Source organism: Ischnura elegans, chromosome 4 (assembly GCF_921293095.1).
Source record: "Ischnura elegans chromosome 4, ioIscEleg1.1, whole genome shotgun sequence".
NCBI lineage: Eukaryota > Metazoa > Arthropoda > Insecta > Odonata > Coenagrionidae > Ischnura > Ischnura elegans.
This window is the reverse complement of record NC_060249.1, coordinates 54,092,529-54,119,073: the sequence shown is the minus strand read 5'-3', so window position 1 is coordinate 54,119,073 and position 26,545 is coordinate 54,092,529. Positions and strand designations below refer to the sequence as shown.

At 35.9% G+C, this 26,545-nt stretch overlaps 1 protein-coding gene across 3 annotated transcripts; it reads left to right on the top strand.

Annotated features, from left to right (window-relative positions):
* Positions 1–1,517: 1,517 nt before the first annotated feature.
* Positions 1,518–26,258, top strand: LOC124157504 (probable methyltransferase TARBP1). 3 transcript variants are annotated; one of them, XM_046532246.1, is made up of 12 exons: positions 1,643–1,903; positions 4,731–4,775; positions 4,853–5,016; positions 5,108–5,179; positions 7,460–7,712; positions 9,052–9,204; positions 11,107–11,271; positions 12,144–12,335; positions 15,700–15,862; positions 17,206–17,540; positions 18,957–19,093; positions 25,394–26,258. In XM_046532246.1, the coding sequence occupies exons 2-12, from the start codon at positions 4,740–4,742 to the stop codon at positions 25,542–25,544; spliced, it is 1,821 nt and encodes a 606-aa protein (XP_046388202.1). In that variant the 5' UTR covers positions 1,643–1,903; positions 4,731–4,739; the 3' UTR covers positions 25,545–26,258. The 3 variants fall into 3 exon arrangements, with proteins under 3 accessions (XP_046388200.1, XP_046388201.1, XP_046388202.1); XM_046532244.1 differs by having other exon boundaries at positions 1,518–4,775; XM_046532245.1 differs by having other exon boundaries at positions 1,519–4,775; positions 17,209–17,540.
* Positions 26,259–26,545: the final 287 nt, after the last annotated feature.

Genomic DNA, 26,545 nt, shown 5'->3' with positions numbered 1-26,545 from the left:
AAACAAGTGCAGTGTTATATCCTTCACTCGGAGGAAACTTTGTCATAATTTTAGATATATTATTGATAACGAAGCCATTCCAAGAGTCTCAACTGTGAAAGAACTGGGTGTTTATTTTGACCAAGCTCTTTCTTTTAATGCTCATATTATCCTTATTACAAAGTACAAATAAATAAAATTGAGAGAGTACAGAACAGATTTTTAAGAATAGTAAATTTTTATGCTGGATTTCATACTCAATACACCCCATGTAGAGAAACTCTTCAAATGTTAGATATGGAACCTTTACCGGTCAGAAGGAAACTTAATGATCTGTTGTTTCTATTTAAACTATGCCGTAATTTGGTATGTTGCACTTGTCTAAATGATATTAGTTTTAATTGCTTAGTTACCTCAACAAGAAATTGCAGTACTTAAGTTTTTTAAGAAGAAATTTCTTTGCTAAATTTTATAAAACAATATTGTTTATATTAATTTTGTCACGAGGGCAGTGAGGTTAGTTAACAGTGCATCACATGTGACTGATGCTGACATATTTTATGATTCACTTGACTCATTTAAATAAAATATGTTAACCTATTTACTGTCAATTCACTACCTACCAACTTGATGTAAATTGTATATGATATGCTACCTTTATTGCACAATAATTGTAACTTTAAATGTGTTACTTTCCTTGTAATTTTCTTACAATTAATATTATAAATTGGTTTTACTCCTGTAAAATAAATATTATTATTAATCCATCCACGTCTGTGGTCCTTTATGTATGAGTGCAGATACACAGATAGATCTGCTCCAGTGTCCACCAGGAATTGCTCCTTGGTAAGGTCGGCAGCCGCACTTACAACCTACCCGGGGTGTTTTTCGGAACGTAGGAGCAGGGGGAACACACTTGTGATTCTTGCTTGTGAGTGTCCTTGCTGAAGCACCACCCCTATGAAAAAATTGTATAAACCTGTTTCAAAATTTTATACAATTTATACAATTACCATGGCAATTGTATAAATTGTATAAAATTTTGAAACAGGTTTATACAATTTTTTCATTGGGGCAGTGGTACCAGCAGATATTAGGGTCGCGAGGGGCTGGTAACGTAAGGCGTGCGCGGGGGCAAGAGCGGGATCTATGACGGCGATAATGAGGGTGCGCTGAGATTAAGAGCTCCACCAAAAATGTATTTTTTGATCTCCACAAAATTCCCTTCAACATATTTTCTCAGGTTTTAAAATTACCAAAAAAGTAAACTTTGAGGTTATTTATTTTATTTATAAGAGTTATAAAGGGAAAATTAGCGAAAAAGCTTCATGTCGCCACACATCCCATTTGTAGTAAGGTTAATGACGACTCTTTATTGTAAAATTCATAGTAGATTGTAACTGATCAAAGCGAATTTCTCATTTTCAAATTTCCGCTTATAAACAAACTACAATCGATTAAAGGCAAGCGCACCAACATACAATATTAATAAGATTCATGGATTGCGTAGATAGCTTTCATAAACGAAACGTATTATATATTGGAAATAAAGGAGTTATTTAAGTAAGTTGCATCAGCATGTATAATTTAGCACTGATGATTAGCGCGTGAAATCAAAGAACCGTCACATTTCACAATCTTGTTTAGTGGTACAACTTTTATTTCGTAAGTCTGATGTTTACGGAATCATGAGTTGGGATGCGCGCTAACATGTTTGGATCGTTGTCTGCCCGGTGAAATTGTTCTTCCCTTTCTTTCCTTGTGAATTTACTATAGTACAATATTAGGCATTGCAATGTGTTGACTAGCATAATTTCGTAATGCATATGAGTGAATAATTCTCTACCTGCATTGTTTTATTGTGGTTGAATGATTAATGAAACATGACGGAGACACTTCGTGATAGATTGGCTGTTGATATTAAGTATGCTAATCAGTATGTGAAACTCTATAATGTTGATGAGCACCACTTATCAGGAAAGATAAAGGAACAGATTGACATATTATTAGTCCTCGATGATAGCCATGGCACCTCTCGTTTGATTCCCAGTTCTCGTAGAATGGAGAGCCTTAAATTATTGCTACTCTCCAAGTTGGAATTATCTCAGGATGTGGTTTTAAAATCAAACCTAATACCTGCGAACATTTTCAAACTGATCTCAGATGTTTGTTTACGTAATTGTGATAGTTCAGAATCTTCAGAACATTGTGATATCGTGGAAATAAGTTTGTGGCTTCTAAGTGAAAATGATTTCTTGGAATCTGTAGTAAGTTTGTTGAAGATATGCCAAGAGTGCCTTGAAAATTTTTTAAAGTTCGGAAAATGCCTTTACAAAGGCTCTGACCTCCCTGCGTTCCACATTTTGAATTTAATCGAGTCTATCTTGATTGTCATTGTAGAAAAGCATTCCGCTGGAACCCTAACTTCTTCATCCGTCGATCATATTCTCATTGATCCCTTAAAATTTTGTAATATTTTCGTCGAATTGGTGTTTGATGTCGACAAAATAATCTCTAGCTTATCATTATTGAAGATTGTCCCTCTATTATCAACTTCTCCCTTCAAGCTGCCTGTGATAGAAAACCTATGGAGTCGTATTAAGGGTGATTGGAGAGGTGTTAGGTGGGAAGAATCCAGTTCACATAAGCTATTCTATGTTTTATGCTCTCTATCTAACCATTTTCTCCCCAAGGAATCAGGGAGTGGCGAAAAAGGTAGTGTTATGATTGTTAATGACAATACGTTTTGGGAAATCATCCTCTCTGGAATCGGACAAAACGATTCCTTAATAAGGAAGCAGTCAAGGTTTCTTTTGAAAAAAGCATTAGATGTCATATTTACACAAGGCTGCCATTGTAATGACGCTAGTTCTATTGAGTTGTTGAATTGGCACAGCAATCTTTCAAAGGATATTCTCAAACTTTGGAGTGACTATTTTTTGGTTCTTGAAGCTTTGGAAGAAAAACAGACTCATGTCATTGAACCTGTTTTGAATAATTACGAAAATTCCACGTCCTCAAAATTCAGTGCATCCATTTCAGCTGCATGGAATTTGCCTGTATATTTGGCAATGTTCAATCATGACAGCAACGCTATTGTCCGGTGGGGGTTCCGTTTATTCCTTTCTCAAAACCTAGAATTGTATCGCTTGCCCTCAGTGAATATAGCTAATTTTATTCATCATCCATTTCTTGAAGCTTTGAATAATAATAGTCTCTATCAGAAGACTGATGATGGCTTTGATGTAGAAATAAGTCTTCAAAAATTATTTTTGTCTTTGGGAAGTATGCCAAAAGAAATAAGCAATATTTTCTACTCCCTTATTCTCTCTAGATTGTGTAGTATCAATTGGGGCCCTGTGTCACTGTTTTACGTTATGAAGTCTTTGTCGTCTGTTACTTCAGATGATAAGCCTTGGGATGCGTCTTCATTTGCTACAATTAAATTATTTTTGAAGAACACAATTCATACCCACAGTCCATTAATAAGGGGTGCAGTGCAATCATGTTTGCTCAAGATGATGGTTAGCCTTTTTGATCCTACCAATGCCAGTTTGCCTTACTTAGCTGATATTTTTGGAGTTTTTTGTTGCAATGAAGCATTTAAAAGAGGCTCAGAATCATGGGAGTTGGTTGTAAACTGGTTAAAGACATTTGTAATGGAAGAAGAGGCTAGTAATTTTATATCTCACTCTCAGTCTCTATTTATTGACCCATCTGCGGCCAAAAAATCTGAGATTATTGTGAGCACTAAAGCTTTTGCACGCATGTGTCTTCTTCTTTTTGATGCTTCCTTCTTTCTTGCTGGAGAAGTAACTGATCAGGCGAAAGCATTTTGTCATGTCATGAATCCTCTTTTTATGTATATTGTTCGTATACATTGTCGTCCCTTTGTCCCAATTTCAGTTATAGATTGTAATGTCCTTGTCATTTGCAATTTTGTTGAAGAATGTAGCAGTATGTCATCTTCAAATGATGTTACTCGAAACACTATTTTGAAAGTCACCTGCAATTTACTTGAGGATATTACAAGTTGCTATCGGAGAAGGCTGGCCTCTGTTGAATATGTAAGTGATTATGATGCCATAATTTCATACATGAAGGGGCTGTATACATTGTCCAATGAGGAAGAATTACTATCACATTTGCTAAGGTGTAGTGAGGGTCTAGTCGAAGATGCATTTCTCATTCTGGAATCCCGAGAGGATTTGACCATGGCAAAATATTTTAGTATGAATATCATCTCTTGGATGGCCAGCTTATTGCTCAAGGAAGTATCATTCTCTGACAGATATTTTATGCATTGTAAGACTAAAGTATCTACCTATATGAAAAATTACATATGCTCAGAATTCATGAGTAAAACTTTTAATGTAGTGGCACCCGATGGGAGTGATTTTAGTCAAAGCCACCACCTTCTTAGGGCTCTCATTAAGTCAGATTACTTGCTACTTCACTGGAAGGTGCTTCATTCACTTCTTGAAGCACATGTATTTGTGAAAGAAGAGGTCATCTCATGGAGAAAGGCCGACTTACTTCTTTCTGATGCAATTGAATCAGTGGAAACTGGTGGAAGAGAAATATTGTCTCCAGTGATGAGTGTATTCCAAATCCTTATGCCACTAGCCATCAAGGAATCTTTCAATTTGGCATGGGATTTCTGTGCTCTTTGCTGGAAGAATGTGTTTGAGTATAAGAAATCAGATTATTTTTGGGTTGTGATCGAAAAGTTCATTGCAATGACATTTCAGGAAGAAATAATGCTGATGACTAAATGTGAAAGGCACATACTAAAGGTAAATGGATTTATGGTAGTATAATTGTGTAGATAATAATGTGGTTTTAACCGGAGATGGCAATGCATATTTCACAGTACGCTCATGATCTTTACTCTCATGGACAAACGATTGGGAGGATTTATCAACTTTTTATCAGCCATTTAAGCAATACCATAAGTTCACCAACTCTGTGGAAGGCTTATTACACCATTTTAGTGGATGGATTGGTTTTTGGACCATTGCTCAGAAAAGATCAAAGGTGAGATTCAATTAAAAAAAGCCTGTAAGAGTTAATATGTGGGTGAGATGCTGTATTCGCTAATTATGAATTTGGTGTGCATATTTTTTAGGATCTACAAGGATACCTGTGAATACATATTGTCATATGGTGCAAAATATTGTTTAAATCCATCTCTTACATGGTAAGTCCTATATTTTGGTATTTTAATTATCAGTACATATTGAGTGAAGATCGGTACACTGATGGGTCATTCCATGTCTAATCAACACAGCTCCCAAACCAACCGTCTCAGATTTTCTTGAAATTTGGTAGGAAGTTAAAGCACATGAAATTGTACTCATAAACAAACTTTTAGCCCTTATCTATACGCAAAATTAATACGGCAGGGTTGCAAACATGACAAAAAATGCAATAAATTTCCCCTCGCATGCTCTACAAAAATAAATCATTACTTATATATACATACATACTTATATATACTTAAAACTCACTACTTATAAAATTTCCTGGGGCAAGATCCTCGCTTTGGGGCCCCCAATATTTTTTGTAAGTCACCATCTGTGGAACAGGAGTAAAAAAAAATTTTGAATTATTAGTGAAAATAATATCCCCTATGAAACATTTGTATACAAGTTCTACACAGGATTTGTACTATGTACACATTTTAAATACATTTTTATGCAGTTGTATATGAAAGCATACATTTTTACATTGTATACAATGTAGACAATTTCCATTCAGGATGTGTACAATGTCTTTTTATATCCATATGTATAAAAATGAATGCATTGTACATGTATACATTGTGTGTACATAAAATCTATACAATGTATGTATACATTTTTTACACTGTACAGTGGTGCATGTTGTATACAAAGTGTTCATTTGTACACTTGGTGTACAATATGGCTTTATACGTACATACAAAGTGGTTTTACACAATTTGTGTTCAATGTACACATTTTTTATACCATGTGTACACAAGATAACCAGGAAATCCTTTGTACCTTGTGTACAAATTGGACACAAAATATTCATTTGAGATTGTATGCTTATATTGCATAAAACACCCATCACAAAAGTTCAAAATTGTCTTGTCAGATCTCACTTTTTTTAAGTGTACTACTAGTGTGGTAAGCAAGCTCAGTCTTGCTCGAGCTTCTATGGTGTTCACGAGTGATTCACGGGACCAGCGGGTCTAATACTTGATAAATTAAAAATGGTGTGTGGTAATGGGTAAGAAGTATATAGAGACACAGTGCTGCAACCCTTTTGACATCAAAGGGCATAAGAGCAGTAGAAAACAATTAAGGAAAGTGCTGCAAGGATGATAGAAAAACTACCGCATGTAAGTTGTGAGCAAATTATTTGTGACATCTGTGGGAAGAAAATTAACATAATTGATTATGTTCCTGATGGAGAATCAAGTATATCAGTTGATGGAGAAAGTGATATGGAATTGGACACATTTAGGACTGAATCTGCTATACAAAAATTAAATGAGTCTGAGTAGTATTGGTGCTTCAAAATTCAAAAAGGTATTTTTCCATATTCTCTTAAACTTACAAAGCTTTGATGTTTGTGCATCCCTATTCTATCATGCCATTCGGTTATTGCTTTGTAATTGGGTAGTTCCTTCAGATCCAAAATTGGAATTTATTAAGTCATTTGCTCGTGTAAAATAAGAAAATGTGGAAGTTGCCGCCCACTTTTCATGAGTTCATGAAATCCTTAGAGATCTAGCTCACTTAACTCTTTCAGAGAGAACCTTTTATGGTAGAAATAAATGGCTCATTAGAGTGTAAGCAACAATGAGCCACATGATGCCCATGAGGAAGGTTAAAGGGTAGTGGAGAAGCAGTGACTTGCACGGTAGGAGTTTGTGACATCATTGCAACATGTATCTGTGAAAAGGCTTAGGCCTTCGATTTTTGTCACAAATAGCTCAAGAGGGAGGTAATGGATCAAAAACTGAAAAATGAACAACTCTTTCTTTTTCAAACTGTGTCACAATTGACAATAACCTATTTGATGAATGAGCCCATTGAAAAATTTCATTTTTATGCTTTGTTAGATTGTACTTAATTTGACTTAAGGGTAATGTATACTTGCTTTGAATTACATTTTTATATTCTCTATGGATGAGTATTTAGTAATTATACCGTATAAAATGTCTAGAAAACTGTAAAATTTATCCTGAAATTTTGGAACAACCAGGGAATTTAGATTTCAAAAGTGTGACCTCTGTGGTTGAGGCAGTAAATGTATTTTTTTGAAAATTTTAAGGCTGTTTTTGGCTTAAGATTGGTGGGTTAAGGAAAGAGCACATGCAGGTGAAATCTTGGAGCTCCAATAGATGGCAGCCACAAGTCTCTCTCAGAGACAATTTAAATGTAACTCTTATTATTTTGATTCCTAATATTTTTATCATTATCACCTTTCAATAATTTTTATTCAACAGTGAATTCTCATTCAGCACCAGTGTCCGTGTCAAATCTGTGGCACTTTTGATAAACATTGTGAAGATGGAATTGCAAAATTTGATCTCCAAATCCTCCTCTCCAAAAATAGCTGGTGAGGTGACTAACCATTTGTGGCAAAATATTTTAAAAACTACGAAAGAAAATTCTCGATATTATGGAAATTCTCATGTTCATCGTCTTAAACAAAGAGCAATGCAGAGTCTTCTGTTGCTGGAATTATGCTTGAATGAGGTAGGTAAACTTTATGCTCCCTCCTCTCCTTTTTTCCTGCAGGATCCTCCTTTAGGTTGTACGTATGCAGGTTTTTCAGTCTTTGGTTGTTCGGGAAATGAAAAAAGGAAATTCTAGCAATCAGTGGATATATATTAATTCTGCTGCTTTAGGGGTTCAAGGGTGACTAAGGGTGTTTAGAGCATTTGTTACTATTCAAGGAAATAACAGCAGACTGGCCAGCTGAGTACCTTTAAGGAGTCACCAGTAAATGCACATTAAGTGTGGAAATTCCGAAGAGGAAAAATCAGTTGCTTTTGCCAGGATTCGAACCTGGATCTCCAAAAGTTACACCAGCTAATCTATCACATGAACTAAATGGGAAACTTCTTCCTTTGAGGAGTTTATTCAGTTTTGGAGGACCAGGTGGTTTAAGCTGCCAGATGTACTATGTCGCAAGACAGCATGTTTGTGCGAAGAGGGAGAAGGTGCCTAGCCTGTGGTACTTTTGCACGAACATGCTGTCTTGTGATGTACTTGCCTGTTGCTTCAGATGGGTTGTGGATTTCTTATTTTATTTGCATTGTAAATTTTATGAAAAACTTTGGATTTATTTTTATTAATTGAATTTTTTATGATAAAATTACTATTAACTTTCTTGATTTAAGGATACCGGGACTAGCCACGGTGATAACTTTTACTGGAGTCACCCGCAATGCACAAATTGTGTGAAAAATCCTCAGAGAAAAAATCATTCGCCTTGACCAGGATTCAAACCCAGATCCCCCAAATTTCCAGTCGAGTGCTTTAGCCAATTAAGCTACCGAGGCGTCATCCTCCCCTGTGGAAATTTGAGGTCTATACTGAACAAGGTGGTATGGACTGCTGAGCATATGATGCCACGAGCAGACCAAATCGTGCGCACGGCGCCACAGCCGGGGAGCAAAGCCCTAACTTTGACCACGTAGAGGTGGTCGCTCTTGACTGATTTAAGTATGCCTGGACTAATCGCGGTGATAACTTTTACGGGAGTCACTGGCAATGCTCAAATTGTGCGAAAAATTGTGCCTCTATGTGGTCAAAGTTCAGGCTTTGCTTCCCAGCTATGGTGCCATGTGCACGATTTGGACTGCTCGTGGCATCATATGCTCAGCAGTCCATACCACCTTATCCAGTAAAGTCCTCAAATTTCCACAGGGGAGAATGACGCCTCGTTAGCTTAACTGGCTAAAGCACTCGACTGGAAATCGGGAGATCCGGGTTCGAATCCTGGTCAAGGCGAATGTTTTTGTCTCTGTGGATTTTTCACACAATTGACTTTCTTCTAAAGTGCTAAGTGAGACCTCTTTTGACATCACAGGAACAGTGCCAACATCTGATGAATCTTCTTTGTGATAGTCTACAGATTGAGAGTCACCAGCCTAGTGTTAAATACTTTCAAGAGTGGCTCCTCGTGAGGATTCTTGCTCACCATCCAAAGCTTAGGCAGACAATGTGGGATGAATTTCAGAAGGTAAGAGACTGATTTGTTTTTTTTTCCTATTTTATAGACAATAATTGAGGCTACATCAACGTATAACATATAACATTGTATGTCCTTACATGTGCATGTTTTGTCAAAGCAAACCCTTCCCATTTTCTTCAAAACTCTACCTACCATGATCACCTCACCCGTTCTAGAAATAACATCCATTCAAACCAATATTCCAGCTCTCTCTGCCTAAAAGGTCCCTACCACTCTGCCTCGATCCTATACAATGAAGTTCCCGATGAAATAAAAAATTGCAAATCACCTTCCGAATTCAAAAAGAGACTAAAAATCCTCCTAGCTGAAAAATGCTATTACAGTATTAATGAATACCTGGAGGATGCATTATAAAGGAAATTTTCTAGATGGCAACTTGAATGCCTATATTTTTCCATACTTTCTGTTAGTATGTTTATAACCCTCTCAGCTCTGTTTCTAATGTTTGTAAATATAGTGAAATGATTATCTTGAGAATTCCCAAGAACCTGGAAAATTTTCAATCATGTATGTATGTTGTCATGTATGTATGTTGGTATCTCATATTGACTTTAGCCTTGCAGATGTATAATTTGCCCATGGTGAAATAAATTTATTATTATTATTATTATTATAACGTAATGGATAACCTTGTGGTGCAGTCACAGCTTACAATTGATTGATCTTGCAGAATATTGTTATTGATGGAAGTTCATAATACTTTGTGGTACTTCATAATAGCAGGAGCTAAGAAAACTTTAATAATTCCACTTTAAAAAATAAAATTTTATTGGAGTCCACATGGTTCACTGCACTGGAGCATCATTAGGACTAAATACATTACTAACTGTCAGGCCTCTTGTAGTCATACCTGTTATGGTTGAGGAAGGGAGTTGGAGGCGGGGTTGGGAATTTTGACTAAGTAAGGATTGTGAAGTGGAGGCTAGACCGATCCTTTAACTGTGAATTCAAAAAGTTTCCCTCATTCCTTTCATGAAAGAGTAGTCAACTTAACCAACCATGAATTCCAACTTAAAGAACTAGAAATTTTTGAGAAAGGCCTCCAATACTCTCCTAGCCTTTCCGGTAGGGCCAGAGATTATGTAGATCTTATACTGGATTGGGAAATGGCGATAAAATGAGAGGATGATACTATGAAATATGTCATTTCACATCCTTGGCTCTCTCATCTCTCACTGTAAAATTTGATATGTTCCATAGGACAAGGTCCTAGAACAATAAATTTATTATTATTATTATTTGAAATCTGATACAACAGCTAGGACCGCCACCTTGGCCGGTCGTGTGGATGAAAAGTCCTCCATCCAACTGTTAGTATTTAAATATTTGTATGGGAAATTTTCAAATTGTATTTTCCGTAGTTTAGGGTGTTTAATGAATGGGTAAATAATCATTCGGCAGATATGCTTTAATAGCTGTGCTATTTTTCTATATCTGTGTGTTTTTTGCTGTGTAATAAACTTCCACTCTCTAGGCATATTGTAGAATATGTTTATGCTAAGAAGAAGCCCAAAATTCAAGGGAAAGTTTGGATGAGGTTAAAAGTATGTAATTCCATTGGCCTCCACAACTCATACACAAAAAGTTACCAGGTGGCATATTTTATAGTTCTTAGTATACTTTCTGGCAGTTTGCAGGACTTAAGAATCATGGCATAAAGTAAAAACATGTTTATTATCAGTTTTGAAAGTCATACGTATTATAAAAAAGGTGGACTAGTTTCTATCATCACGAAGCAGCTAATCTAGTTATTGGAATTTACTACCCCAGGAGAGAATTGCTATTAAGTTTCTCTGAAAGATTGCAGAATGCTGGAGGAAAGCTATGTGAAAAAATTGTGCCCTCTTGTTTATTGTTTTATGCTTCAAAGTTGTGATCTTCATGTTTCAGGCCGGTGTAAAGAGACCAGGATGTATGAGCTCCTTCATTAGTGTGATTTTTCACCTTTCCAGAGCTTTACCTCATGAAGAGCTGGAGAAATTTATTGGGAAGGGTATTGAATTCATACATCCATGGTGCATGGCTCAACAATTCATTGTTCGCCTCTTTGCTCAGGTAAGTCACCATTTGCATGTAAAATTTTCATATCCAGTAAAACCTTCGTACAAACTTTTTTTTGGGATTGGAGATACCATGATTTGCTGTTGGTTGTATGGAGGTGGTCTGTGTGTTGTATATTTTCAGAGGCATCTTAGTATTCTGAATGTTTTATGATGCTAGACTAAGTAAATTTTTCAATCTTGTTTCATTCATCATTAAAATATTTTCCATAGTGATAATAAACAATTATTATATATTCACCATCAAATACAGTGGCCGTCATTGAGTCATTTTCAGTCTGGTTATATGTAATTGAAATGATTGTTTTCCTTGTCTATCCAGCTCTATGCTTCATAGCTTAGTTTAGCTACTGTCTAAAATTAAAGGAATGACCAAAATTAATGCAGTAGGGTACTGTTGTCGTATATATAAGGTTCGATATTGTAAGTGCTCCTTCTGTTTGTCTTGATAATGACACTTAAGCCGTTGAAACTAGTCAATAGCTGATGAAAGTTTGTGGAACACTACTGGGTTTTTGCTTCATCATGAATATCTCATTGTTCCACCAAGTCACTCCAAAATCAGTTGATTTCACTCTATTTACAAGATATTGATAACATGATGACGGAAGTTAGGTGAGGGGAGTTGGTTACCCCAAGTGAAAGCATGCCAGTTGACAATTTACTGAGGTCTCGTCGGCAATAGTGAATGGTGATGCCTTCATAGAAGCTGAATACAATTGATATCCTGTTTGCACACCCCTTGGGACTGGGGTTTATGACTTCAAAATAGGGAGGTTTCCCTAAAATTTTGCTGCATGGGTGTTTGTTGTATGGAGGTTTTTTGATTAAATTTGCACTTTTTAATTCAAAAATTCAATTTTTCAGGTTGTACTACAGAAGCTTTGGGAGACAATTTTGACGAAGAATTTTGAAAAGCTACTGTCAAGATTTAAAGTTGTTTTTGATTCTGTCAACAGCAGCCTGAATCAAGGTGGCAATACTCAGAGAAATCTTCTCAAACTGAAAGAAAGCTTTTATTTTGAAATATTCCATCCAATGGACCACTTCAGCCTTGAGGTAAGCTCTTGAAGAAGTTATGTTCATCATTAATTCAATGGACCAAAGCAAAGCCTATAACTGAATGTGGATGAATATTACCTTGCTTACACATCTTCATGTCATATTTCATCCTCTTGGTACTCAAAATCCCCATGCAATGAATTTTTTGGGACCAGAAAAATCATGACTTCGCTGTAGGGGGTTTCGGTGTAAGGATGTGATATGTGGATTGAGTATTTTCAGGGGCCCACAAGTGTTCTGTGAGCATTACAATGCTAGGCGAGTATTTCTCAATTTTGCTTTATTCACTACAAAAACATTTGCCATGGTGATGATAAACAATTACTAGTATTTACCATCACATTCCGGTGCTGGAAATAAGAACACAAAAAAGAACCTGATTCCACTCCTTTGTGAGTCTTTTTTGAAAATTGAAGAACCTCAGTCTAAACCAAGTTGATGAGTATTGATTGTTGTTCTAAAAATTGTAGTTGCAATGGTAATATTGCATGCAATTTGGAATGGAGATGAGAAAATTCATTATGTGAGGTTTTTTTTGCATACATTTTCTATTTGAAGGGTCCAATGACTTTGAAATAGGGAGGTTTCCTAAAAATTTTCTATATGGGGGCCGTTGTATAGAGGTTTTAATGTATTACAATTCATCACACAAGATAGAAAATTATGAAATTATTATAAAAAAATATGTTAAAAATATTATGAAAAATGTACGGTATCTAACTCTGTCTTGAGACTTCTCATAAACAATGATTTGAGTACATTTCGTATCATTATTTGTCCTGGCTTTTGGAGTTTTAGATATTTAAGCTGGCAGTACATATTTAGGCAGACTTTTCCAAGTATGAATTTGTGCACTTTGCTGGTTCATAGTCATGGGAAAATATGTAAGGGGTTTTATCTCTCTCCCTCATTAAAATTTTCCGTGTGTTGTGCCTGCCTTGGATTCATTTGCTTACACATTAGTATTACACTGGGACTTTCTATTCAAGTGGTAAGTTCCGTGATATGTGATGAGTATTAAAATGTGTTTTTGAAAAGTTAATTGTAATTTCAGTTTAATTTGTGGCTGTACTGAACTTCCACATGAGGTTTGGCAAAATCATTTTTGGCAGCTTTTTTAAAAGGCAAGTAGTGAACTTAACTTATGAGAAGAGGTAGGAATAGAAGAAGTGGCCACTTTGAAAGTCAATACCAAGGTATGAAAATTTAAGTAATAGATTTATTACATTGTAACCTCAATTTAGCCCCTTTCCCTGAAACTATTAAGCCCCTCCCGCTCACCGAACCTGTCCCTGCTTATTTCTGGCTATGTACCTCCTTATGCCAAATAGAACTGAAAAAAGGTGCACTACAAGGCCATTGATGTTATAAATATCTATGCTGAAAAATTGAATGATTAACTTGATATGAAGGGATTTTCAGGAAAATGGGATCATTAATTCAGACCTAAAGTCTCCATTCATTAAAAGAATTGGGTAGATTGAAGAGAAAGATATACTATGATGACAAAAATTCCTTATTCAGATATTCTCTCACTAAGCAAAAAATGCAAACCTTGCTTCCCACTTTTAATGAGTGGATGATGTCGTTAGAGCTCTGCCTCATTGGTGGTGCCTCAGCAACTCCCTCTAGGTGAACCACACATCGAGGGAATGGATTGTTAACTAGAGTGTAACAATACGGAACCACATCGCACTGATGTAAGAAGAAGCTGAGAAATGCTGACCTGCTGGGCGGGAACGTATGATGTCATCAGCTTATCATCGAAAGGGTTAAGGCTAGAGATAGGTCGGTTCTGGTACCCGGTTGTCGGTTCTGCCGGTTTTTGGCCTGTAGAACCGATTGCATAAAGTCGGTACTTTGGAACCGGCTTGGAACGGTCGCGAGGATTTTGATTTGGCACCCAAAGCCGAAATGGTCTGATGTGTATTCAAGGCTAAAAAGGGAAAAAAGATTTTTTAAATGCATGTATTACTTTCTGATTGCATGGCATCCACGTTTTTTTTTTCTTTTGAGAGTTGCTGGTAAACTGCACACACGTTTGTCAGTTTATCGCACTTGCCAGCATCGTAACATTTCCATAGCCATGGCTGCTTTCAAACAAGCTGACTTTTTGCCTGTTGCCATCCTGCTGCCAACTCATCATTGGTCTTTATGGATGTCTTCAAACGAGTTGACGGCATGGTGCCCATTTCAACCCGGCCCAGAGTGAAATGCATTCAATGCTACATTGAGACCACTTTTAGACGGAACGACATTTACTGGCCGCAGTTCAAGTGAAATTCAGGCGGCTTTCAGATGAGACGACTTTCTGAAATGTCATATGCAGTGCCGTGAATGGCGGCCTGCAGAAAATTGTTTCGTGTAAAAGTGGCCTTAGGATTGAATCATGAGCATGTACAGTAATTCTTTGAGATATGAATAAGATGCATTCCGAGAGCTTGTTCACAAGTTGATGCAGGAAAAATGTTGTTATCCTGCAGAATGCAACACTACATTGCAATTTTGCATTAGCTCACAGCAGCTCAGTTTATCCATGGTGTCGCTGTACTGACGTGTTGAGCAGTTTATTGTTTAGGTCATAAGAACTATGACAGTGAAGCATGCATATACGTTGTCAATTAAAGTAACTATTTAAGCTACATCACAGAATTCATTATATATTTTGAACTGACTCACAAGTTGCAACAAATTAACAGATGATGTCGTCAGAGTTTGGGGGAGTTTCACTATTGATCCTGATGCTATGCAGTATGTAAACTGTGCTCCAAGCACATGAGCGTAGCCCTTCGAAATCAACATCGACCACTACTGTTTTCAGTGAGCTGAAAGTGAAAAGTTCAGTACTCCAAGCAATATTTCTGCCAAAAAAAGATTAGATTAGAGCCAGATAGGGTAAAAATGTTGAATTTTTTAAATCAATTCCTGGAGAAAGAACCAATGGCCGCCTGATGTTATGTGACATATTGGTCAATCATGCATTCTTTAACAATGTGTTATTTAAACTTTTTTACTAGGCAAATAAAATTATGGAGACGATCTTAAGTTCTTTTGCAGAGCTTTCCTGCTAATTTATATCTTTAGAGAAATTATTTTCATTTATTTCTTGTGGTTGTTCATTTAAATTTGCCATTAATTCAGAAAATGAGAGTCCATCCTTAGTAACTGAGTATCGAGAACTGAGGACCGATAGGAGAGAACCTGAATGGTACCGAGAACCGAAAAATTTAAGAACAGACGCATTCTTATTCAAAATTGAAGCACTTTTAAAAATAACTTGTTCATCTTAATTAATGGGTGAAAAAATAATGTGGTTCAAATGATTTATTGTTCTATTTCTATTTTCTTTCTTTATATCTAGACTATCTTCTATGATATACCCAGGCTAGGTAATGTTTCCAATGATGAATGGATCCCAACAAGTGAATTTGAATGTTTAGAATTGCACTCTGTCATCCAACTGAAAAATGAAAGTGAGGCATTGAGACAGTCAAATGCAGGAGATTGGGCTGTAAAGTCAGCAGGTAATTATTTTACGGGGGTTGTTTCAAAAATAAGGTTCCCACATTTTTTTCAGACACAAGGAAATTTTTATTCGAAAAAACAATTAAACCATTGGAAACCTTGATCTTTCAGCTATTTTTCTACAGATTCGCCATTTTTTCAATGCATTTTTTTTGTTGAGTAATCCACTTTTTCATTCCTGCCTCAAAGAAGTCAGCCGCCAACTCGTTGAAAATCTTGAAAACTTTCTCTTGCAACACCTCGTCCTACCCTAGCTTTTCATTCAAAATCCTGACAATTGAAGATTCAGAAACCTCAGGAATTTGAATAGCCAGCTACCGAATGGTGATTTGCCAAACTTCAAGCAGGATTTTCTCAATCTTTGGCACAACTTTGTCAGAGATCGACGGCCTCCTGCTTTGTTGTTCTTCCTGGACGTCCGTGCGGCTGTCGGCAAACTCCCTACACCATTTTCGGACATGCTGAATGCTCAAGCACGTTTCCCCATACACTTCAATTAATTTTCGATGAATATCCACTTGTGTTAACTTTCTTGCTTGCAAAAATTGGATAACCGCGCGAATTTCGCAACTGGCGGTGACGAAGATGATGGACGCCATCGCGTTTGGCTGTCAGGCTGGTAATGAGCGTTGCAGAGCCATGCTGATTGTTTGAATTGGTGGTAGAGGATTCGGTGAACATGGCAGTGTAGCCAGATTTTGCCTAGCACCACGTGCGGCAAAGTTACAGAGCTGGGAACCTTATTTTTTAAACTACCCTCATATGTACAAATTACTTTCTATTTTTTATATCAATGAGTGCATTGTTGTTGTAGTGAACTTTCCTTACATCAATTTGGTTTTGCATTCTTTCCAAATCAATATCTAGCTTCATTATTCATGGCATGAAGCCTCTGTTTTGCCACCATTTTCCATCAGGGAATGATGAAGAGAATGGACATTTTGATTGGATATCAGATTTATACACTTCCTACTATTAATGGTTCTGTCACTTCAAGTAAATCGATGCACGTTTGTAACTTTATCATGAAAAATATTTGGTTACATTTTCTGAGATGTAAGAAGGGAAAGGTTGCAGCAATCTTATTTTTTTATTCTTGTTGCATTGCTATTTGTAAAGAAATTTGCCAGCATACAAATATATCAAGCATAGTGAATTGCATACATTATATTATCAGTGAATTAATTTGCTAACTGTATTTAAGGTAATTGAATTACCTATTATGTATGATAAATACATATTGGTGAAATAAGTGGCCGATTAACTGTTGCTTCCAAACAGCTTGGAGCATTAATGTAATGAAAATGTGTTCTTGTGTTGGAATGACTATGTGTTTCTTCAGCAGCATGCAAAATAGAATCCATGCCTACTGATGGAGATGAGACTTTGAATATTCAGAAAAAAATCATGCCTTGGAAGATTGATGACCTAGAGGAAGCATCACTTTTCCCTGAAGCTGTTGAGAGGGGGAAGCAACTGGGGAGAAGATCAAGGAAAAGTGGGGGATTGGTCGTCGTTGCTTCACTAGTTGATCGAATGCCCAATTTGGGGGGTCTGTGTCGAACGTGTGAGGCATTTGGTGTGTCTGAATTTGTGTTGGGGAGCCTGAAATATACAGAAGATCCACAGTTTCAGAATCTTAGTGTCTCGGCAGAAAGGTGGATTTCTATAAGTGAGGTAAGAATTAATACCTTTAGAATTTATATTCTTAATGTTGTAAGTGCTTTCAGGCCTGTTGAGGGTCATTGAAGGCAGACTAATTTTAACCAAGTGTTTATTGTTCTGCTCTAACATTCAAATCATTTTCTTCCTTCCCATCGACTGCTTCATTGGTGTCTCCATATTTGACAGCCTGACCTCCACTCAACCTCAGGAATGTTAACTACCCTCGGGAGTGGTCTCTCATCCCTAAAAACAGTTGCATTTGTGATACCTTACTCCCTAGGGCAAAAAACCTGTGAAAAGATACATGCGTTAGCCATCTCAACCCTAGTAGCAAATATGCTATTTGAATGACAGGGCAAACACAAGGAAGCCTATGAAACAGTCTGGGTTATAAGGTTTCGTGGATATTTTACTTTTACCACTGGTTTTAACTAAACTTAAACTAGTGGTATAAGTAAAAGTGAAATATCTACAAAACCTTTAATTGGAATACCACAAAGTGAAGAATGAGTCAGTGAATTTAGTTAGGGTTATGTCGTTTTTGTCTGTTTCATTCTCTTATCACGCTTTATTTTGGGTTTTCTTCTTCAATACTATATTTCAATCTTTAAACTTTTTCTTACGATTTGGCAAGAATCTTCAGAATTCTTTTAAAGTTATATTTTCTGTATTGAGCTATGTTTTTTGAGATTTTTTATTTGCTTGTTTGTCTTCAAATAATTTTGCCCATAAAATTGCCCATAAAGTCTTTATCTACCCACCTATAAAACAATTATGTACTCGGCCGGATATTGATTAAAAGAGGGCCAAGGCTATTCCACTCATGAGGCCCTTTCACCTCCCAATTTTTGGTTTGTAGATTACATGAGGGATAATGAGATACATCATCACTGTGATATATATCTGTAAGTTAAATGATATGTGTTGTGATTGATACTGACCTTTGTAAGAAATATATAAGTGTTCACTGATTTTTATAATGTTGAAATTTTAATATTGCTAACAATTTGAGTGTAGGTCCCTCTTGAACTTGAGATCCTTGGCTGAAGCCTTGTTAGCATATAGGAAAATCCGTGTATGTACCACCAGTCCTTTGCTGTCACTGCAACCCACTTATGGAATAAGATACCTGAGGAATTGATGAGCAATAACCTGTATTAATTCCAACAAATATTTGTAATATCCTTTTTGGCCAAAATTCTATAAATAGTTTGTGTTAATTAGAAAAATATCAGTTTCCGATAATTAGAAAAATGCAATTATTTTAAAATAAAAATAATCATTCTTACAATTGAACTCATATGTTGTAGTGTATGTAGGAATTATCTGTTTACTTTTGGTTATTACCCAAGAAATGTTGGATATAGTGTACCTTGGTTCATAAATTTTTTACTCGAAGCAGTACATTTTATTTATTATTATTTTCAGGTTAAGCCTTACATGCTTGGGTCATATTTGGCCTCAATGAAAGAAAAAGGTTTTTCACTTGTTGGTGCAGAGCAGACTTCTGGCAGCATCAAGCTTGATACTTTCCAGTTCCCTGAGAAAACTCTTCTAGTCCTAGGGTGAGTTAATAATCACTAATGTATGTCTCTCCATTTCTTTCTTCTTCTAGTATGATGTGATTTATTTACCTTAAGAGGGTATTTGAATGCATGATTGAGTTGTAGTTCCATATTGGCTCATTTCATTGTGATACTGTATTCCTTTAAATGTATGTTCCTCTGGTTTTTTTTCTGCTTGAGGTGGGAACGGTCAAGAGTAACTGGGCTGTGATACAATTACTTTTTATAAATTTTATAATAAATAAAATAAATATAATACATAATAAATAATATCCGTGCATGATTTTCACTCTCGCCCAATTTTTTCCGTGGTCTTTATTAAAAACATCGGATGCAAAATCATCGGAATTACGGCATTAATGCTGGGGTATGCCGGGCTTATTATTTTCGTTAGAATCCCCTTCGTAAAACGGAAGCGATCACACGCTGATTGCATTTGCGGGAGCACCGTGCTCCTGTTTTCCAAGCCTTGCAGTGCACGACCGCGCTCCTTGATCACGGATACATATCGCACAGCAGTTGCAACCAGGGCAACTTGTGTGAGATGCGACTACGTGGCGTGGTGCCTGACAGTGTAGTTTCCGATGTCAAGCTGTGGTTTTGAAGCATTCGTGCAAACCACTTTTCTGTATCCGTGATCTCACAGCCACGGATGTTTGGTTTTCGAAACCAGGCCTTACATGGAGCATTAATAATACGAGTACAACCATGTTATCGCCGCTAAAAAGATCGCAAACTGGCAAAGAAAGCTCTAAATGAGTCCGGGAAGCACTCTTAAATAACATGATAACTGCATAAGTAATAATATATTGTTTGTTTTACGTAAATTATGAACATTACAAGACATTTAAGTGAAAGTTTGGATTATCTGTGTTTTCCGATTATTCGTGCCGTCTCTCCCCATCATTAGCCCTGATAACCGGGAGTCTACTGTATAGTCACAGTGTTTCATAAAACTGTAGTAAAGCACCTAAAAGGTCAGTGAGTAAAAATACCTTGAAATTATGCTGTTAAAGATACAATAGGGTGGTTTCCTATTATTTTTTTATTGCCTAAATCGAAAGATTATTACTCCTGGAGTACGTATTTCACGCTTTTAGATTTTTTAATGACGATATCTATTTTTCGGGATTAAACGAAAAGTGAAAAATTTCAAGCGCACGAAAACACGACGGCTAAGTAGGAATGATGGGAAAAAAACCCGTGTGACGTATTTCTGGTTCCCCCTGCCACCTTGTGAGGTGACCTTGGGACGAGGCTTGAGCGCTGATATGACGCAGGCTCCTAGCAGGTAGCTGAGTATCCTGCTAGCTGGTAGCACTTGGCTTAAATAAGGATTATTAATACCTTATCAAACGAAGAAAACTTTCCAACCTTGGGCCGTATTCTGTAACTCCAAACCGATCGGTGCGGCACCGATTCGTCGGGTGCGACGTCACACCGACTCCCGGTAAGAAGTCGTGCGATTCTGTACGAACCCGATCGGTGCGGCACCGACGTGAGGGCGAGAGATCGTCGGTAGCCGTACCGACAGCAAAAAGGTGTCGGTACGGCCACCGACTAGTGGGTTTCATCAACTCCCCGGTGCGCATTGAACGTTTTATTTTGTTTTTATCTCATCACCGAGTAAATAATGAGGTTTGCTGCAATGTTATCTTTTTCTGCCCCTTCGAATAGGCCACTATAATTCACTGTGTCAACATCTATATTGATTATCTTGACATAAATATAAGATATTGGTTAATAAACATGAGGTTTGCCACTATATAATGACTTTCTCTCATTTATGTTACCACTTTCACTCGCTTGTAATAGGATTTCTTTCACTCTATCATCATTTATTTGCTCCTTTGACATAAAAAAGATATTTTTGATTAAATATGAGTTTTGCCGCAATGTTATCACTTTATCTCACTCTGAATAGGCAACTATTATTTCACTCAATCATCATTTGGCGTTTCTCTCGGCATAGAAATAAGATCTTTTTATTTAAGTATGAAGTTTGCCACAACGGTATCTGTTTCTTTCATTTGTAACAGGCAACTATATTTCATTTTATCGTCAGCCATTGATTCCCTTGGCGATAAAAGAAGATATTTGTTAATAAGTATGAGGTTTACCGCAATATTATCATTTTCTCTCACTTGGAATGCGCAACTTAAACATATGTATTTCACCCAATCACAATTTCTTTACTTCCTCGTCATTACACTTCTTTTAATTACACCCAGTTCCATATTTTTATAACAATTTCCTAACTTGTTCCTCTAATATGACATTTACATTTGCTTTTGAATCCTACGTTCACGTTCCATGGTATGTTATTTTCGTCTGCTACGGTGCCAATGGCATAACCTTCCGTTGATAACATTTAGACGGAACTTACTTAATGACAACTATATTACCAAATCATGAATAAATAGCAATATACGGAACCAATATTTAAAAAAAGAAACTACGATCTCAAGGATAGTTTCAATAATTCATTCCAGCAACAACAATCTCCATCACATACAAACTTTATTGTGATGTTGTAATATTGTTTCCTTCGATTCTGTAGGTACAGCATTACTACCACACATTATATAAGCATTGTTAACAACTTATCCAATATCGTTTATCTTAATCTAGCAATAAGTCGTAATTTCCGCAAATAAAAAGATCGAGAATGACGACAACAAACTGTGCCAATGAGTCTTCACTTGTTTTTACCCTTCTTTCATTGGTGGAGACACGTTAGATGACTTCTAACTTCGGATATATTCGGATTTTCCCTGTTTGAGAAGGAGGGGGAACCGTACCGACTGGTTTGATACCGACGACCATACTGAATCGCTGAATTAGCCGTCGTCGGTATGGAAACCGTCGTCGGTACGGAATGATGTGCTGTCGGTGGGCTGGGAAGGGAAACCGACTGGTGCGGTACCGACGAAATACAGAATACGGCCCCTTGTTGCCATTCGTCTAAACTGGGATTTCTAAAACCAAATAATTTGTATATTATGAATATGTACACTATTGGTGGGTAAGGAATCGCAATCAATGCATTTCATTTTCTTTGATGAAGGAAACTACCCTATTCAACAAACTATTTGTTATTAGCAAATGAATGCATTTTATGTAAAATTCCTAGATGAAACAGTAAGATAAATCTGTATTTATTATGTATAGCCTTGTGTTTCCATTTTATGATCTTAGTTTAGGCTTGTTGGTTGTGTTGTGGAGAGGGATTAACAATTTAATTTGTAAAATTTATTCTATTTTAATGCTTAGATGCTTTGAAAAATTCTCTTTGGTGGTATTATATCACTTATGTATGGCATTGTTCTTCAATAGTATAATAATAAGAACTGCCCCATCTACATATAATGAAGATCGGTCATGACTACGTAAAGTACTCACACTTTCACATTTATCATTGGATACACTATGATTGGAATTATTTCTTGGTTGAAGCAAAATAGATGGCAAATAATATTGTTTGTTGTGGAATATACTAATATCATATATCTATTTTCACCTTTTTTCTTCTATTTTTATATTTTTGAAATGCCTTATGTGGGCTGCATGTACTTTCAGCTGCAATTAAGCCTCTCCTTCATTGATCATCTGCATTTTATGTTAGTATATAAGAGTCATAAACATGGTCATATTAATAAAATTTGCTGCCCAAAGTCTATGGAAATCTCTTCATGCTTAATGCTCAGATATATGGTAGTGTAATAGGCCAAAGTTGCGAAAACGCAACATTATTGAGAAATGCAAAAAAAAATGTTTCAATTGGATTTTATTCATACAGAATTCGCTTTTTTTTATATAAGTAAGTTTAAACTGATTTTTAGTGAGATTATATTGACATTTCATAAGTATTTCGATATTTAAAAAAATACTCAAAATGTGTCAATTTTCAAGTCACCTGTTACGCTAGATAAAAAATTTTTCCTCAGAGTAACTATCCCCATTGTTAAGCTTTTTATTTATCCATATGAAAATCAAAATTTCAATTAATAGATGTTACAGCTTATATTTTGTCAGGAAGTCAACGTTCAGCAAAAATCGAATCGGGAACATAATGTTGCGTTTTCGCAACTTTGGCCTAATCCGGTATCTATAGGCAGTTATGCAACCCGTGTTACTATATATTGCCGTCTCGTAGGAATATGCCACTTTTACTGTCAGATATAATCCTACGCCTTTTTATGCCGCCGATATCATCATATTTGATTCCATATTAAAATTCCTAGGTATTATGTTTACAATGAGATGCTGCATTACTTAACCTAAATCCAATATAAAATACATTATGGTTTGAGAGAAATGAGTCAGAGTGAATATTTTTACAGAAGATAAAGTATTTTACAGTTTGTAATTGACATTTTTATCTCTACAGATTGAATTGTAACAAATAATGACTATTTATGAAATAGGTGAAAGCATTTCGGGTGCTATGGAACACAAAACTTTGTACATTCATTCCAAATTAGTCCTTCCTTACTTTCGAATCAGCGATATCACTGACTTCCACAACAAGATATTGGTCGAAAGAAGACGATAAGGCAAGCATTTGGTTCGGAAATCATGGATCCCAAACATATTTACATTAATAAAAATAACCTACACTTTTCAGACAATTCCTGTCTAGACAAAAATGATAAATTTGTAAATTATGACCTCTATTTAACGACTTGAATTAACAATTATTACAATTCGGAATATTTGTGCATCATTTTTCAAATGATGAGCAAATGGTACCTTACTTTGGTCACTACAGTACAAAAATGTTCCTTAAAAACAAGCCTTTTAGGTTTATCTTTAAATTTTGGTGCTTATGTTATTCAGACAGCTTTAGGGTTCCAGGCGATAGGAAATGACTTCGATCGAAAGTTAGGCTTTGAAGCAAGTGTTATTCTGGCATTTCTCAAGGTTATACCTGAACCCTCTAATCATTGTATGTTTTTCGATAACTTCTTTTCATCTTGCAGACTATTTATTGTTTTGAAAGAAAAAAGGTTTTTTTGTCATTGGAGCCATCTATGAAAATATAACGGAGAAGTTCCTGATATAATGTAGTAAAACCGAGAGGAACATGAAAACAAGCATTTGATAAAGCTGTAGGTTTTAGTATTGTTTGATGGAATGATAACTCGGTTGTCACTGTAGACAACAATACAAGTTCTGCGCTTCCATTGGGTACAGGGAAACGTTTCAGCAGAAAAAATAAAATACTATTCCACAGCCTCGAGTTATTGGGGAGTATAGTAAATACATGGAAGGTGTGGACCTGCTTGATGATGCAAATGCAAATTACTGCTCTAGAATTCAAGGGAAAAAAGGTCCTAATTTATCAACTTACTGGACAGCGTTTACACTTCACCTGGAAATTATACAGGTTATGCAACAGAAGTAGGTAAATGTCACTGGTAGACTTCAAATCGTATCTAGTAGGGACCCATCTAAAACGTAAAGTAAATGAGTCAGTAGATGACGTACCCCTATGCGATTCACATCCATAAACATAGGAAAAGGTAGGCCATGTAATTCATCCCGGATTCGTGTAGCATGAAAGGACGAATTTGGCCATAGAGTTCAAGAAAGTGAGACCAGAAGTAGTTGCTGAAACGACAGTGTAAAAGCCAAACCATATGTGAATGTACAAAATGTTGTGTTCCATTGCAACCAATATGCTTTTATGTATTTCATAAATAGTCCATTATTGTTGTAATTCAATCTGCAATAATAAAATTAATGTCAATGAAAAAAATGTGAAATACATGCTCTTCTGAGAAAATATTTGCTTTGGCTCATTTCTTTCAAACCATAAAGCATGTCTATTTTATAGTGGATTTAGGTTAATAATACAACATCTCATTTGGAAACATAATATCTAAGAACTTTAATTATCCAATATGACAATATTTGTCATATACATGGCATGAAAAGGAGTAGGATTATATCTGACGGTAAAACCGGCATTTTCCTATGGGACAGCAAATGTGTTAATGCGGGTTGCATAACTGCCTATAGATACCGGATTCTGCCAAAGTTGTGAAAACGCAGCATTAATTTTTTACCATAAACAAATTTTTTTTGGAAGCCATTATTTCCAATTTACCTTATTTAGCATATTATTAGGTAAAATGAAAAAAAAAAATTTTATATTTTCAAGTATTTCTTTACTCGGCCAGTAATGGGTTAATATTATGTATGTACATAGTTGAAAAATTCTTTTGAATTAATTTCTGGTAATTTTACCTAGCTTTAACTTCTTCTTTCCTTACCACATTTTTTTGCAATTCACAGGAATGAAAAGGGAGGAATACCAGCTGATATTCTTCCTCTGATGGATGTGTGTGTGGAAGTGCCACAGGAAGGATTAATTCGCTCCCTCAATGTGCATGTGACTGGTGCAATATTCATTTGGGAGTATGTGCGGCAAAACAACACTCGTTAAGCACAGTTGAAGCTCCTTAGCCTCCATAAGGCCACTTATGTTGTCTAACATCCCCAGGTGATGCTTCAAATTATTAAGAAATGAATATTTTGTCCACCATGATTGCTCCGTCCTTTTCATGAAGGAAAAGAAGTTTGTCAATGGCTGCCAGCTTTTTGGTGAAATTTAGCTAGATATTTTATATGAAGCAGTAAGGATACAGGGAAATTTTCGTGTGAAATTTCACTCTTTCTGTGATACATAAAATGGATTCTTGTTTTTCATTTACTTTTTTTGGCAGTTGTTAGATATTTTTTTGATATATTTTCTCTGGGTGGTTTTCTTGTAATGAAGTGATGTGCACTTGATTTTACTTCAGATTTTATCATCCTAATGTGCAATTATTGATTTTTTAGTGATTGTATAAAAATAGCAGATATATTTTTACTGTTTTTACTTTTGCCATACCTCAACTTTTCATTTAAAATGACATAAATGGAATGAATTGCTTGAGCACATCATTGCATTTGCCTTTTGGAAATCAGGTAATAACATTTTCTCTTTATGGATTGTAAATAAGTACAGCAGTTTTTCACAGTTAATTATCATGGATTGAATCCCAATAAATTGAAATATTTAAACATGTAGTTTGGTGAGTTGGGAGTTCAAACTGGTTTCTTTTGATGGAACATTGCATTGCCTTCTTCATTTTGAATAATTATCCATTTGTGATGATACCTTGCTTTTTATTTTAGTAAATTCTTAAATATCACCATCTTATTTATCTACTACATATTTTGATAAAATCAGATCTATTTCTATGTAGTTATGTGGAGAAGAATGTTAAGGTTCCTTTCTACCATAGTAAAGAAGGAATAGAATATGAGTGGAGGAAACGAAGTGTGTGCTTCAAATCAGCAGTTTCTTGCTCACTTTTAACCTTTGTCGTTCATTGCCTTCATCTCTCAGGCAAACTTCAGGTACATTTGTGTTACTTAAATTGATTAGATTAAATTGTATTC